This window comes from Daphnia magna, linkage group LG1 (genome assembly GCF_020631705.1).
Source record: "Daphnia magna isolate NIES linkage group LG1, ASM2063170v1.1, whole genome shotgun sequence".
Lineage (NCBI taxonomy): Eukaryota > Metazoa > Arthropoda > Branchiopoda > Diplostraca > Daphniidae > Daphnia > Daphnia magna.
In genome coordinates this window covers 14,513,172-14,529,813 of record NC_059182.1, presented here as the reverse complement: position 1 = coordinate 14,529,813, position 16,642 = coordinate 14,513,172, and the positions used below count along the sequence as shown (strand labels likewise).

General features: G+C 41.6%; 1 protein-coding gene and 1 long non-coding RNA gene across 5 annotated transcripts; both read left to right on the top strand.

The window, feature by feature from the left end:
* Positions 1–917: 917 nt before the first annotated feature.
* Positions 918–2,459, top strand: LOC123471176. Its single transcript, XR_006645358.1, has 3 exons — positions 918–1,769; positions 1,865–2,049; positions 2,122–2,459. It is a non-coding gene; the product is annotated as an uncharacterized LOC123471176 (long non-coding RNA).
* A 2,432-nt stretch (positions 2,460–4,891) lies between these two features.
* Positions 4,892–12,786, top strand: LOC116929853 (potassium voltage-gated channel subfamily KQT member 4). 4 transcript variants are annotated; one of them, XM_032937219.2, is made up of 14 exons: positions 4,892–5,282; positions 6,912–7,342; positions 9,092–9,226; positions 9,650–9,732; positions 10,053–10,228; positions 10,300–10,428; positions 10,495–10,605; positions 10,715–10,778; positions 10,862–10,973; positions 11,050–11,264; positions 11,378–11,454; positions 11,627–11,754; positions 11,885–11,987; positions 12,148–12,786. In XM_032937219.2, the coding sequence occupies exons 2-14, from the start codon at positions 7,251–7,253 to the stop codon at positions 12,535–12,537; spliced, it is 1,815 nt and encodes a 604-aa protein (XP_032793110.2). In that variant the 5' UTR covers positions 4,892–5,282; positions 6,912–7,250; the 3' UTR covers positions 12,538–12,786. The 4 variants fall into 4 exon arrangements, with proteins under 4 accessions (XP_032793110.2, XP_045034338.1, XP_045034040.1 ...); XM_045178403.1 differs by lacking the exons at positions 4,892–5,282; positions 6,912–7,342 and adding an exon at positions 8,740–8,993; XM_045178105.1 differs by lacking the exons at positions 4,892–5,282; positions 6,912–7,342 and adding an exon at positions 8,740–8,996.
* The last annotated feature ends 3,856 nt before the right edge of the window (positions 12,787–16,642 follow it).

Below are 16,642 nucleotides of genomic sequence, written 5' to 3'. Positions count from 1 at the left end.
TACGACATGCAAATGCAGGATAACGCCATAAAACTGAATAATAACTGTTTCCTCATTAATAAGGAAACTGAAACCTATTGATTATAGATAGGATTACGTCATGTGTCGCAGGTTGAACCATCGTATACAGTATTGATAGTCATCTTTTTGTTATTTCGATATCCCGTTCTCTCAGATGCAGAAAACTCGGTGATGTCAAGTTTCCTGTTAACTTCGGAGGGTAGTGAACGATACCTTTGACAATATAAAACTCCTGGTTTCACATGACAATTACATTTTCATTCCTCTAAACCTTTATTTTCATGAAATAGAGATTCAGGGATTTTTGCATTCTTTCTACAGGACCTATGGCAATAAAAGTGAATTACCTTCTGGACATCACTGGCCGTGGATGGACAAAGAAATCCACTGGCCCAATGCCCTGAGCAACAATGTCAATTTGCATAGCGAATGGCTTGAAGCAAACTTTTTTTGAATATTTTCCCACAACCTTTTTTCTGTGTTTAACGTAGGCTCCACCGAAACCAGTAGTACATAAAACATCAGTCCGACACCGTCTTTCCTCTTAAGGCTATGTAAAGTTTCTATTCTACCCTACATCTTCCTACACTAGCCTACACTCTAGGCTTACTTAAGGGAAGAGTGGGATTTTTATTAGATCTTTTCATCTTTTCTTTTTCAGTCGCCACATCTTTGTCGCTTCGTCCTTGCATTGATCCACATTTCGATCCACAATTGGTCTGAATGCAAAACAATGCTGTTGGATTTGGAAAGTGGGCGTTAAATATATTTTCATCTTTATAAATAAATCAGAGAAGTATGTGCACTACAAGCTATTTGCATTAGTCGTTGTCTACGACGACGTCAGGAAAAGTGCGCAGATTGCGATTTAACTTGTGAAAAACTTTTCCCTCCATTCACTTATTGTTCGCATATTTTAATATATAATTGCATTCTGAAGCCAGAAGACAGAGTAGAGGCAGTCAAGGGAAACATTGAAAATATTTTTAAGTATAACTTTCACGGGTTTAGCCTCTTCACAAAGAAAATTAGGCCTCCCTCTTATTGCTCTTCTTGCACGTCATTTTTTCTTGCTAATCAGCCATTCCAACTAATTGGATGTCGTCAGAGCGAAGCCTGTATGCCACTGATTATGGGTGTCACCCACTCTCAATGGCTGTTTCTGTTCTTTATGACCGTCTTCGTCGTTATCCAAGTCTTTTCACGAGTATACGCTTCCATTGTTTGTCTTGTGATGTAACAGAATTAGGTGGATTTTGATATGCGCAGTAGGTAGCCATCAAGGCACGGCAACGATGATCTTATGAAGTTTTGGTTCCTGCTCCTCATTTTGCAGCTGTTGCACACGTGCTGCTCATACGGAATGTTTTTGTTGTTTTTTTTAAAGATCATCTTGATATCCAACTATTTCCACTTGGATATAGTTTGGGCGTGTCCATCTAAAGAGAGTGTTTGTTCAGATCATGTTGGATATGATGTAGGACCACCAACATTTTAGTGAATTCTACGAATATTTCAGAAAGCGCCTCACGTTTCGATGAACGTGTTTAGTCTACTTATATGCCCGTGTAGAGACTAACAACCATATATTGTTGTCTGTTGAAAAATAAAGAAGAAATAGCCTGATCGAGTTATTATTAGAAGTTGTTAGCAGTTAGAAGTTGAAAAGCAGACACGTGAGGAAAACTTAAAAAATGGCTAAATGCGCATTATTCTGTTGATCTAAATCGCCCAAGTTCTTGTATGACGTAAGTACATTTTCTTCAGAATTTCAGAAAGATAGAGAATTTTTTATGAAATGAATTATCTGTTTTATTTCTTGCTTTCTGCCAATGCCACCTAGCGTCCAGCAATTTACTCTCCGTGTTTTGGTGTCCAGTGATTTAAAAGTCCGTCTGACGGAAGCAACTCCAATCCGCAGAATGGATTATGACAAGTATAATAACTCGATTAATGCGCTGATCCTGCGTCCCCACTGGAAGAAAACTATCCCTAATAAAAAAAATACAAAAGTAAAGCGGTGATTTGGTGAATAAACGCTAGGCTTTCAAAATTATTTCATTCGTATCGTCATTGATCTAATAAATTTCTTATCTGCAGGACAAGGCAATTTATGATTCACTTTCAACGCCGTCTTCAACGAACTTTGTGCTCCATCGACTGCTAAATAACAGATTATGGCTGCTGGATTCAACAAAGCCTTGGTCTACTCCGTTTTGAATAAATACGAAATCAACTGTATTCCGCTTGGATGACGGATGCATTAAATGCACATCACTACTGCTTAGTAGGTGTTGCCATCTAGCGATTGAAAATATGTTTTGTCTTTTTCATTCCGCTGCGGCAGCCGGAATGGTACCAAGATGAATACCATATTCACGCAGTGGGTTCCGATTAAATGTTTTAAAAAAATATTTAAAATCTCTTATGTTTCAAAAATACACGGGGTCATTGGATCACATTTGCTGCGGTCGTTACGTGGTGAAACAGCTGGAACCCTCTACTTTTGGTTAGATTAAAATATTGGAAAAAAAGGAAATTTATAGACTCCCAACGTCAAACGATTCCATGAAAAGATGGAATTAGATGAAAAAACAAGTACGACGTAATTTCACGCCAACAGCCGCAACGAATTCCTAAAGTTCCTGTTTATTATTGACGTTGCAGACATTCGAGTTTTCAACCCAGTGCTCGTAACTAATTAGTTTCGTGAAACACAGAATGTTTAATAAAAAAAAATGACATCTAAAATGTGTTAGCATAAACAGGGTTTGCCAAACTTTCATTACAGTTGGATTAAGCAGAACGCTGATGATTTCAGGTCGATCGAGCAAGTTTCAACGTTATTATGTGTCGAAAAGTCATTAGAAACACATCAAAGATGAAGACTCGTCAAGTTTTCTTTTTCCAACTGAATCAAAGTTTTTCGGCACTTCACCTAATACCCAAAAAAAGAACTCAATCAAAAAGAGATTTAGGTACTATACTTCTGCGGATTTTTCTGTCCATATCAACGTTTAAATTGAAACCCACTCTCTCTTTTGTTCACAACATTCCGCCCTATTCAGAATAGAAGATATCCACTTGCCATTCACGAATGTTTTGATACCACGCACTCTTTCGCCGTTGAGGTTGTATAAGCATTAACATGCTATTCAACAGAATGGATCCAAGTTTGGGACTCGGCTCTTTCACGTTTAAGTTTTTTTTTTCTGCAGGCGGTTTGTCATCAAGTTTATGTAATTCGTATTGTGATGCATTTTTGGGACTCGGCCATCCATCACATGATGCGTGTATATTCATAGTTTTGGTGCAGTGCGACTATGTAGCGTATACAACAATTATCCAGGGGTTCCAAAGTCTAGACATTTCGGCTGGAAATTAGCGAGTCTGAGAAAAGAAAACGTTGGGTTTCCGATGGATTCCAGCCAAACTGTGCCCAAGTTTCAGTCAATTAGGAGCATTGAAAAAAACGCAATTGAACCATCTGGTAGAAAAAGAAGAAAATGTTTGCATACAACCTGGAACAAGACATGTCTTGATATCAATGTCACAACAGAGATTTTGTGCAGTGTTCGCCTTTGTCTAAGGGCAATCGAAACTATGCAGACATTTTCCCATTACACGCAAACCTTTTAAATTGAAACAAAAATCTAATGGTAATTACCCAACCTGCTTGTTTTCAATTATTTAATTCCAATTCGTGCTGGTATTATTTTTCTATTTAAACGATAACATTTGATGAACCGCAGTGTCAACTATACTCGGAACCAGCTATTCAGTCATCAGCTATACTGGCCAATTCTCTAGTTTGCTAGCCGGAAACGAGGAAATAACTTCACGTATTAGCAAATAACAATAGTGATGCGTTTCTTCCCCCCTCCCCCCAATTGAATGCTGATAGTGAATAAGAAAACTTAAATAGATATTGGATCGCTCTGTCAATGCCAGTCGGTGGATTTGCTGCTCAACGAGGCTAAGAGAAGAGCTTGATATAATGTTTTTTTTCTTTCTTTAAACGAAAATAAAAACACAGCGCAATCATAGTTTGTTTCTATGGAAAAACCATGAGAAAACCCTACTTCGATTAATTGGTATTTAATAGTAATTATCAATGATGAACGAGTCAATGATCAATCCCTGTGGAGAAAATGGATTCGTTCCTCATTCAGTTGTTGATAATCTTAGATCATTCCCTCCTCTTTTGTTTATTTGCTTTTGAACAACGTCCAGTCGATGTTTTTCTTTCTCCTACTCTCTGACGTAAGAAAAAAAAGCCCTTTTTACTGGATTTTACTGGACATTCCGGCTGAGTCTGCAGAGTAACGTCGTTCAAATGAGAATCGCTGCGAAAAAAAATTTGCCATTATCTACCAATGTTCACATTGGTGACATCGAGATTTTCTTTCGAAAATTGGGGAGCGACTTTATGGGACCGCGCGTGTGTCAACATATAAGCAGAATTTCTTTATTGTCCTGGACTTCAAAAAAAAAAGGGAGAAAAATGGCACTGTCTTCCAATTCGAGTTCATTTTTACGATGCCGCTGGAAGAAAATGTCAGACGCCAATGCGGACGAATGTGGAATGTCACTGATGAGGTTGTCGGACCGGATCGTAGTTTTTACCGTTGACGGCGTCTAGTTTTGCGCTAGCAATGCGTGCGTCTCTCTCTGTGTGTGTGTGTGTGTGTGTGTGTATGCGTTTGGCTATATATGTGTGTGAGTTGTATGGCTACGTGTCTATAGCTGGCCTCTGATTGGCTGTTGACGAGCAGAGTTTTTCGGGAGCTTGTCTGGGGCTGGCTCGAGTCCAAAACCCCTCCACACTTTTGCTCTCTCCTTTTTTTTCCCGTTCTATCGTATTCCAGCCGTTTGTATAGTAAAAAAAGAGAGAGAGAAAGAGAGAGAAGCTCGAATCCACGAGGATTGCTTGCCGCACATCCAAAAGTCATTCACGATTCGAACCTTGACCGTGCTGGAATCTAGCACAAACTGTGTACAAGTGTATAACCCTCATTGACCGAAGAACCCATTTTTAGACTATTGGTTTACTTGTGCTGCAACGTCGATGATGAGTTGATCTTGGTAGACAAATTCGAAAAGCCTAGCTCGTCAAAAACAAGGAAAATGTTTGTGTCATTTGGTGATGGTGAAGCGAATTCGACACTGACAAAATCAAACACAAACTAAAGAGACAGCATAACTATCGAAAGAAAACAAAAGGAAAATAAACAAGGCATGGAACCCAGAGATCCTGAGAGGTAAGTCTTTGACGATGTAAAATTCTTTTAATGTAATACTATGTGTCGGGAAACGTAAAGGATGTCGGCATTAGAAGCTGATGACGTCGGGAAGAAATGCAACACGTGCTCTGTGTGCATCCTCCGGAGAGGTTGTGTCGCTGTCATATCATAGTTTTTCCCCACTCGCCTGTCTCTTCCCGAGCTTTATTTTTATCACATGTTTTGACGTCGTTGACATGTGAACAAAACAAAAAAGAAGGACGCATAACAAAAACAAAAGGACAAAAGTGGATTTTTCTCCTCCGCCGCTTCGTTACGAAAATGACTCCACTACATTTTCTTTGCTGGCAGACAATCCTGGTGACATCTCTGTCCTCAAGAGTTTTCCCTGGGGTTCAATAAATAATCGTTTGTTATGGATGGAATTAGTGTCGTGAAAGAAACGCCCCCATTTCTATATGGGCCGAGTTTTCTTTTTTTAAAGACCGGCATCTTTCAAACGGCCGACATTTTTAGAAATTTCTTTTAAAGAAAAAAAAAAGAGGAACTGATAAAGCACGTTGAAAAGAAAATGAACCTGCTGGAACCGAATTTTTTGAGTTGCTCTAATACATAACAGTGCACACAGATGATCCTCTCTTTTGCTTTGCACACACTGTACGCGGGGTGAGTTATTTTCGGCTTATTTTTTTCCTTTTCTTTACTATAGCTCTTTGCCTTGAAAAAAAAAAAAATTCCCGCTAGCAGATTGCTGGAGCACAACACACAAAATGCAGGATATTTATTTATTGCCCCACCCTGAGAATTCTTGGCCCCTCTTTAAGCAGAGCAGCGGCTCTCTCCGCACGAAACAAGGAGGACCAACTCTCCTTTGGATCACTCGACTTATCTCCATATAGTTAATGGACGATTTATGTCTGTGCGCATGTATCCTAATTTATCCATGGGCCTTTGGCCCATTCTCTATTGAAAAGCATTTCAAGAAACAAAAGAAGGTAAAAGAAAGAGGCCGGGATGTAAAGAAAATGCTAAATAGGGACGATACATTTTTCACGGTGTCCCCGTCTCCGACATTTACACGCAAGGTGCTACACCTCATTCAACCAAGCTAACCCTTTATAATGGCTTCTCTGGCTCATTTCCCTATCCGACATTCATTCCGCACGACCAACGTGTCAGCAGCTACTTGGCAACCGCATTAAAATTTCTTTTTTTCTTCACGAATTTTCTCTTCTTTTTATCGGTAAACGGCACGTCCCGATCGTAACTCGGTCTCTAAACGATGCACGAAACTCGTATAATTTTTTTTTTCTTTCTTTCTTTTTGGCCACTCCACCATGACACAAAAGAAGAAGAAAACAAAAAAAGTGGGGGTACTATGAGGTTAAAGAGTCTGATAGATGAAGTGCAAAACACAAGTAGTTTTCATCCTCATGTATACCAAGAATAGCTTTCCTCAGTTCTCATTAACATTTCTTTGCAAATTGCATGACCTTCTAACATTTAACTGGATCGACCAATTCAAAGAAACGACATGACACAATCATTTTGGCCATGGATTATAAGCTTCCTGTGATTCATTCGCCCTAGGATAATTATTCTAATCCAAGCCCTATTTGCATCGTTCCCTTTTGTTTTTTCGTTCAGCTTAAAATGTCGACACAAATCTACGCCGTGGAGCAGAAGCGACGAAGACGAAGAGGGCGAAGACGATTACACCGGCAGTCCATCGGTGGAGGCATCTGCGGAGCAACGGATGCTGGCGCCGTCCAATTCTTTACAAATCGTCACCTTTGCTCGATTCATCTCCAGCGACGCCCAAGAGTCCGACCACAGCGTCGATCGAACTTCACCGGCAGTTATTGGCATTGAGACGCGGGAGTCGGGCGTCTCGGGGCAGTACCGGGATGATCGAGATGGTCGAAGACGCTCTAGGTGGCACAGTCGTCCCGCCGAACGTTGGCTGCTAACGGCGGGTCGGGCAGCATGGACGCCCGTTACCGCAAGTGGCAAACGAGGCTTTACAACTTTCTGGAAAGGCCAAGAGGTTCTAAAGCGATCGCGTATCACGTCGTCGTGTGAGTAGAATTTGTTTTTTTCCCCTCACCTGATATTTTGATTTGATTGTTTTCAGCGTTTCACATTTCTTTTCGTCAAATGATTTTTCACGACAGACATTCGTGTAGACGCCTGTTGGTGTGTGTGTGTGTGTGTGCGGTGCATATTTATTTTTTTTTGTTTCCATTTTTCGAATTGACCGTGTTCGCATAAGCTTTGGACGCTGCGTGAGAATACGGAGAGAGAGGAGCGTGCAACATGATAATTATGTTCCTTCTAGTTCAGTCGGTTCGGTGTTACATCACCGTTGATGCCTTGATCAGATGGGAGTGGCCGCAACCTTTACCTTACCGGTTACAACTTGACACTCGGCATTTGAAACCTGGTGAAAAACATATGAGCTTTCCTTTGACCTTATTCTTTTTTTTTTTCCGGGTAAGGGAGGGTGATAAAGACGATGGTAAAATCATAAAGGCTGTGCTCACCAGGGTTCCTCTATTATTTATTTGTTTGAATGTAAACAGACGACGACAGATGGGTCTACCAAAATTTTTCTCCATGTCTTTATCCATTGTTCTTGACTGGTTAAAAAACAAAAACAAAAGAAAAACATCACCACCCACTGCGTGTTCTCCCTAGACAAACGGTCTGCTTTCCCAGTTGCATCGTGCAAGTGTGTAGTGACATCATGCATCAATGTTTTCACGGTGATTCATTGGACTTTGGTTCATTTCGTGCGTTGCCACTTTGATTTGATTACTCGTGCAACAAAAGAAGAAAACGTGATACATGGAAACCATCGAATAATTTCCTGTCTGCAGTTATTTTTACCTAGTTGACCGATGAGGTAGTTCACTCCCATTTCGACCAAAGATTGATGACGAATAATAAAAGAGAAACGCACTCCACGCTTCTAAAGTAACACGAATTTTCAACCCCTCCAAAACTGTTTAGATTTGGAAAATATCGTCGCGCAGGGATTTTTACTGGAACGTTGCGTTCGTTACTTTACTATTAACCCACATTTATATGTAAGGAGAAAAAAAAACCTGCATAGGGAAACTAGAGTTACGCAGTCTGTTTGGTCAATACGGTTTTTTTACGTGGATAATCGTATGCGATAGGAACGTTGAACTCGGTTCAAATTCAAGGATTTATTTTGCGTCATCACACTATACATACACCACGCCCAAATATCGATTGTGAAATAATGGATTCGTCTTCTAGTGTTTCATCACATGAGATAACACCATATCTGTTGTTTAATGGGTGGGGTCATTGTTTTGTTTTTTCACGCTAATCCCGCGGTATGCTCAAACATTGACTCAATATCAGTGGCACCCAAAAACTATTTAGCTCATGTCCCCCTTTTTTTTTTCATGTTTTTTGTTTTCCTTTTCCTTGTTCTTAGGAAACAGATGGTCAACAGATCGCCACCAAAAACTTTGTGTGTAGGGAGCGAACTAGATAAACTTTTGGCCTATTACAGGCTTTGTTGTTTGTTGTTATCCCTGAAAAGAAGAAGACCTTTCTTTTGTTCTTTCTTTTTTTTTCGATTCATTGACATCGAAATAGTTGTTGATGAAAGCTCACTGACTGTGTGTGTATACAGTACACACGATTGGTGTGGAAGTGATGTCACGACGTCCTCCTCCTGTTACGTGTTGATTTGTGGTGACATCTTCTCTCGCGTTTGTTTGTCTTTTCTTGCCTCTTTTCAATTCAATATTTATTTGGAATGTCTGTCTCTTTTGGCATGTGTTTGGCAGGTTCGTGATGGTTTTTGCCTGTTTGGCTTTAAGCGTCTTTTCGACCATCGAAGAATTCCAGGAATCGGCCGATGTAGCCCTTCTCTATATGGAAGGATTGGTCGTTTTCTGGTTCACAGTCGAATTTGTTTTCCGGTAAGATTCTCATTCTTCTTCTTCTTTTTTTAATGACCGGTCATGGTTTCTTACGTTTCTCTTTTGGCAACCGCCCATCAGGCGAATACACATTTTTGACCCGCTGTCGCTACGTGGAACAAATGTCGTTCCATTCCTTCAAAAATCTAGTTGTTAATTGTTGATCACTCTTCGCCGTGGAATGACGGAAACGCAAAACTATTTTGGCACAGTCAGCCTCTTGGTTATATTACTATATGCGGGCCGTCTTTCTTTGCCCTCCCTTTTTTTTAATGCGTATATTGTTAGTTAACGACGTTCCAGTCAAACGAAAAGTAGCCAAATACATTTGCTCGTTATCTGATGTTATCTAATTCGAATAATAATGAAAACAATTTTCTTTTTCCGTACATAACATTTTAACGGCTTGTTTCATCTGCGCAGGTTATGGTCGTCCGGCTGCCGTTCACGCTACCAGGGATTTCTCGGCCGTTTGAAGTTTTTACGGCGGCCTTTCTGCGTGATCGGTGAGTTCCAAAAGGGCGACAGGGTGCTAAATTTCCGGCAACAACGTAGACACAAAACGAATACACAGAGAAGAAAAACAGCGCTACGATGGTGGTCGCTTTTCCCCCTCGTACTTTAACGGCGCGTGTGTCTGTTTCTGTTCCAGTGGCACCGTTAAGGTCGTGACTGCGTGTAAACAAGCGGCAAGACGATGAAAAATCGGCAAAAGTACAAGGACTGAAAACTATTTTGCTCGAAAATAATTTGAACGATTACGATCTTTGCGTCGTGATTGAGACGAACGATGTTGACAACGTGTTTCTATATTTGATCGTGTTAGATGTCGTGACCATCGTGGCCAGCGTCGTCGTTATTTCGCTGGGGAGCGGCGGCCAGGTCTTCGCAACATCTGCCCTCCGTGGCCTCCGCTTCTTCCAGATTCTCCGCATGGTGCGCATGGATCGTCGCGGAGGCACGTGGAAGCTCCTCGGTTCCGTCGTCTACGCCCATCGTCAGGTATATCAATAATTCGTTACAATGACATCATTCGATAACGGATACGTACCCTATCGACGCACCACGCGCAGGAGCTGTTCACGACTGTATATATCGGATTTTTGGCGCTTATTTTCTCTTCGTTCCTCATGTACCTGGCCGAAAAAGAAGCCAATCCGGACAAATTTAGCAATTTCGCCGACGCCCTCTGGTGGGGAGTTGTAAGTTCCAAAATCAAATCGTAAAGGGAATGTTTGAACGCATATTGGCGATCTCAATTGTTTTAGATCACGCTGTCAACAGTGGGCTACGGTGATGCTTTTCCAATCACTTGGCAAGGCAAACTAATTGCTTCCGGTTGTGCCCTTATGGGAATCTGTTTCTTTGCGCTACCCTCCGTAAGTCATGAACGTGAATTCAAGTAAAAGTCTAAAGCGTTTGCAAATGAACATCTGCTCGAGAACAACGTAAATATTCCTTATTCTCTTTGGGGTGGTTGATTTGCAGGGCATTTTAGGATCCGGATTCGCTTTAAAAGTTCAGCAACAACAGCGACAAAAGCACATGATCAGTAAGGCTTCAATATCCGGAAACGTTTCATTCTAATCAGCACGAGCTTGATCCCGCCCGTCCAATTTTTCCCGCTTTGTTTAGGACGGCGTCAACCAGCCGCCTCTTTGATCCAGTGTTTGTGGAGATGTTGCGCTGCGGACGGACTCTTCCGCTCCGTTGCCACTTGGAAGGTTCACATGCCCAGTCCTAGCTCGTGAGATTTTTTCTTTAAGCGGGAAAAGGGATCGTTTCATTCAACAATTTCATTTTTCTTTTTTCTTGTCTTTTAGGTACAAACACAATACGTCATTCGTGATGACAAGGTTGCCAACAATCCGGCGGGCGAAAGCTCCTCCGCCGGCGCACAAAATAGCCATGGCTTCGGCCAACCTTGCTGGTTGTGCCATCTCGGGACAAATTCACGAAACAAATGAATACGGCGCTCAAATCACGAACAACGGCATCAATCGGAAGCCCGTTCACGAGAGCAGCCGCAATTCATCCGGTTATTGATTGCTTTATTAAGAGTCAAAACATCGACTAAAATCTTAATCTTTTATGTTTGTTTTCTTTTTGAAATGGAATCGCCTTTGATCCCATTATCTTCCCAATCACTAGACGAAGATGAGGAGCATCCCGTCCGCTACACCCAGCTGACTCCACAATATCGTATGGCAATCCGTGCTATCCGCAAAGTGAGTGGCGAAAGGGTCCTATAGCGGGCCAGTTTTGCATAATGCATGACTTGTCAGGATCAGACGTTGTGTGTCCTTACATGTGTGTGTGTGTGTGTTGCTTGATGTTTAAAAGCACTTGTGCACTTGAATACGTCCTTACGTATACTTATTGAATGGCTTGCAAAATTAGATGAAGTTCCTTGTGGCCCGACGCAAATTCAAGGAGGCTCTCAAGCCATATGACGTTAAAGACGTCATTGAACAGTACTCGGCTGGTCACGTTGATCTCTTGGGGCGAGTAAAAGCATTACAAGCCAGGTAATATTGCTTTAGATATTTCAACATTTGCTTTTCTGTTAAAGTCCCCTTTCTTCTATGATCACTGTGTGATTTAAAAAAACGGTCTGGTGATGTTTGTTTGAATATGGGGGATGGTGGCTGTCGTCAGACTGGACCAGATCCTGGGCAAACAAGGCTCATCGTCCAAAGGCAAGGACATTTACGACAACAAGTACTGTTTGGCCTCCCGCATCGTCAACGTCGAACGACAGGTGGCCCTCATGACCCACTTTTCTATCCATTCCCCTATATACAATCACCTCTATTTCTATGATTATCTTCTTTTCATTTTATAACCACGCCTTTTTTTTTCGAATTCAAAATGTTCAAAAAACATTTGAAAAATCGAAAAAACAAAAAAAACAAAAACAGGTGGGTGATATTGAGGTCAAGGTGCAAAGAATCCTGGAACTGTGCCTGGAGAACAGACAGTCAAAGACGAACAGTAATGAATCCGGTGGAAGCGCTAGCCAAACCGATGTACCATCGTCGGAGTCTGTTCCATTATCGAGAATCGAGGCTGCCATATCGAGGCCGGATCCTCCTTCGTCCTTGGGTTTGGCTTGCTCATCATCGATGTCGCATCCATTAACTCTGCAAGCTCCGCTCAAACCGATTCTGGTGCTCGATAGAGGGCACGAGACTCCGGCCAACATGACCGACGCTCATCATCATCAAGAACAACAACAAGGACAAGAGGAGCATGAGCAGCAACATCAAGCGTCGCCTGTCAAAAAGCGCGTCACCTTGCAGTCACTGTGACGACCCTTGTTCTTCCACCGTCGACAATCCATCCATCCATTCTGTTGGTTCCTTCGTGAAAATATCCTGGCCATTTTTTTTTTTTTCTTCTTGTTGGGAGGGTTTTTCTCTGTTGGCGCATGCTCTCTGACGTCGACCTCGATCTTTCGCTCTCTTTTCCTATTCTTCTTCCTCCTCTTTCGCCACACCATGTTACACACAGAGAGAAAAGAGAAGATGTGGAAATTCAATCAAACTCTTTTATCGCTGGCTTGAGTAATCGATTTATTTCTCTCATGCGCCTGCGCCTTCATCCGCCGACCGATCGATTCTTTCCACCTACCCTGCACGTATACACAAACAAACAACAACTAAATATTTAAAAAAAAAAAAAAGATAGAGGACAAAATAAAAAAAGTTGAACGCTCCGCCGTGAACGAAAAAAAAAAAAGGAAGGAGAGTAAACGACGCCAGCCGATATATAGAGCTCTGTCTGAAATTTTTTTATTTTTTTTTCCAGTCAGACCTATACTCTGCTTTCCTTGTATATGCCACGGTCGATCGATAGACACGCCGCGAACGGAACGCGTTGGCTCTCCGTCCACGTATTTCTAAACTGGCATAGACGGGCGGGCATTCGTTTTGTTGGATTCGTTCTGGAGGGGCGTTGAAGTTGGATGACATGCTAAATACCAATAGGTCATACAGAAAAAAAAACAAAAAAACGAAGAGACGCACAAAATCTGGAGGGCAACACGATAAGAGTGGTTTTAATAACACCACTTTGTCATTGTTTCAGGTTGGCTAGGAGGGAGCCAGGTGGAACCTGGTCGGGACGTTGTCTGCATGTTATCTTTACTCATTTTTATATCTAGATGTAACCAGAAACTATTTTATAATGGAGAGAGGGTGTGCGTTTAGGTTTTGGGGTGGGACCTAATGTATAGATCACACACAGACAAAGTCAATCCGCCATAAAAAAAAAAAAAGTGGGTTGTGTCGAGTGTGTGTGTGTGTGTTTTTGAAGCGGGCCAAAACACGAACACACACATGCGGGACTCGAGAGCTAGATAGGAAAAGGGGAACAGATAATAAAATTTTTAGAAAATGAGGAATCAACGTGAAAAAAATATGGGCTTACAAACGCATACTGGGAAATTATAGTTGCAGCCCATAATCTGCTAGCTTTCTGTTTGTGTTTCACTTTGACAGTTTAGTTCAATGTGAATGGCTTGTAGATTGAAAAAAAAGAAAAGTGGGGAAAAATGAAGAAAACAAAAAAGCGCAACGTCTATACAGACTCCCTCTACAGTGCTCACGAATGTGTACTCGTCCAACGTGAAATCGATACTCACGTAGGATATTATCGAGCGGGAAGACGAAGGTCTCCTGCAATATGCAATGACATGAATTGGCAAACTTGGCTTCGTTCTTCTCTGTTCTACTACCACCATGGTAGCTAGAGACATACAAACAACAGACGAATTATATTTTCATTTGAAAAAGAAAAGACAAACAAAATTATTCGGTAGTTAAGCGAACAACGTCGCGGACCAAACGGGCGCACCGCAATGCGTCCGCGCCTCTGTATAGCGGCAGCACGCAGAGAGCCATCAGGTCGTACGGTAAATCTTTAAATAAGAAAGGTTGAGGTGGAGTGAGGGTCCTACATACAAATGAACTGGGAGATCGAACTAACACACACGGAAAGAATGGTGGCAGCCCGGATGTGGTAAACATCTACTATACACATATTGTTTGCCTGCCCTCGTCCGCATCGGCATTGCGGCGGGATACACAGTCGAACATGTCGACATTGTCCACAAACAAACAAAATCAAGATAAAAATCGAACTGTTTTTGATATATATATATTCCACTTACTTGGCGGATGCTCTTATTTTAAACAAACCGTAAATGTATAGAGAAAAGAGTCATAGTACATAAAAACAAATATGTTTTTTCCTTTCATGTCACAGTTGGATAGGGGGAAAAAAATGACAGAGGAAAAGCAAATCAAAAACAAATGAGATGCAAGAAAGACTATGGTTTAAGTTTGGTTTCTCTCTCCTATCAGCATATCGAAACATCAGGCAACCCAATTTTTTCGGGGCATATGTAATCTCATTTCTCAGAAGATGAATTCGGCTTGCCCTAAAGCCCTTCTTTCTATCTAGGGCAGAATAAAAAGATAGGTCGCCCAACGACCTTACGTCCAGCTCAAGTAAATTTACTAATAAATGCTGCGTAAAAAAGAAAGATAAAAAAAGCAATTTTGCTTGACGCGTTTGGGACAGTCCAACTCCTATCATTGTCGATTCCCTCCCATTTGATTATTTATCCCAGTCTGACGTCACTGTGTACATAATTACATATCTATGCCGCAATGCCGAGGCTCTGACGCAGCAGCTGAGGATGCCCGGCCAAGGAACCGGGCACGCCTTACCATGGTACTTGATCCATGTTACACAATTGAGAATATCCACATTGAGAATAGGTTTCCCCCTTTTTTTTGGGGGAAGGGACTTCTCTTTTTAATTCCCCGGCCGTCCTATGTGTTCTATATCATGCAGTAAACCGAACATCCACTCCGGGTATCAACAACTGTTGATCGATGATTGTCCGAAACGGGGGAAAGAAAGCTTTTTTTTTTACACTAAAAAATGTAAATAAGGAACCGGAATTTTCAATTTCCCAAGTTCGGAAGTTTGATAACAAAACTTTCGCACTACGAGGTTTTAGAAAAAAAAAAAGGACTTGTTGTCACGCACAGTTTTCTGCAGTTACATAAAAATGAAGTCTACCCAAGTAAAATGAACATATGGGGATATAATGATGATGATTGGACAGAACCCTAAAGTCATCTGGCAGTGAAGCGGGAGGAGAAATGAATAATGCACAAGACGCCGAATGAATGACCCTTTTCCCTCCTCCCTGACGACGACAACAACCGAGACATCATCGCCTTCCGGAACTGCTGTATTTTTTCGGGTTCAACAATGTTCTTTTCTTCCTTTTAGCCAGCCTCCTAGCAGTCTCGTCTTCTTATAAATGATGCTCACCACCAGCTTCATTCAATACGACGGGCTTTACTTGAAGAAAAGCCGATTCCTCTTCTTCTGTTTCTTGTTCCTCTTCTCTTTCCTATATAGCCTATCTTATCCGTCCTTCCCGACACGCACAAACACACAACTATACAACCGATCAATAAACAGAGTGAAGCGAGCAAACCCCCCTCTTCGTATCTATTTCCTCCTCCCCCCTCCCCCGCAGCTTGGTATACCCGAACTCTTCGGTGTTTGTCTACTACGTGTGTTCGTGAACGATATCTCTGGAATGGATGACACATAGATGGAGAGGAAGATCGTAAAGAGAGTATAAAAGAGAGGAGAAATATATATACATCTTTGATTCAATAAAGTTTTGGCGTTGATGACGTCTTTTTCCGTCTATCAACACAGATCTACCCAATCCACCTACGCCCGTTTATAAGAAAAGTTTTTAAACTCATATACTCAATACCCCGAGGCGCGTCGAGGTTGCCCATCTTTCATAACACAATCGACGACGATGATGTTAGTCGAAACCAACAATCTTTTTGTGCGTGTGTTTGCAAAGTTTTACTGCTATTTAGCTTATGTAGTTAGTGATCACAGGTTTATGTTCCATGTACGACAATGTCTTTACACGATAAGACGCGAGAAAGAAGAAAAGGTGTGACGTCGTAGCGTCTATCGATTGATGGCCAATTTTTGCATGTAGACCTACCATTGGTGATGTTGATTTTTGTTTGCCGCTTTGAAGGCCGACCAAGGAACGCAAATTTATGAATGGACGGAAAAAGTGTGAGTGGCTACCACGGCACACAACAAAAGTGATGGCAACCTTCCAGCCATTCAAGAGGTGCCTAGCTCCTGGCTTCTCCCCGTCACACAAACATAGACACGAAAGAATTATTTATTTCTTTTTCTTTTTCAAGTTTTTATTTTAAAAAAGATGGAGACGAGCGCTAAAATGAATCAGGGAAAATTCTTTGATCATCCTAATGTCTTGATGTTGATTCAAATAATAAACCCATTTCAGTCGTTCTAATCAATATGTTTTCATATGGTTGCGTGCGCGCCGGC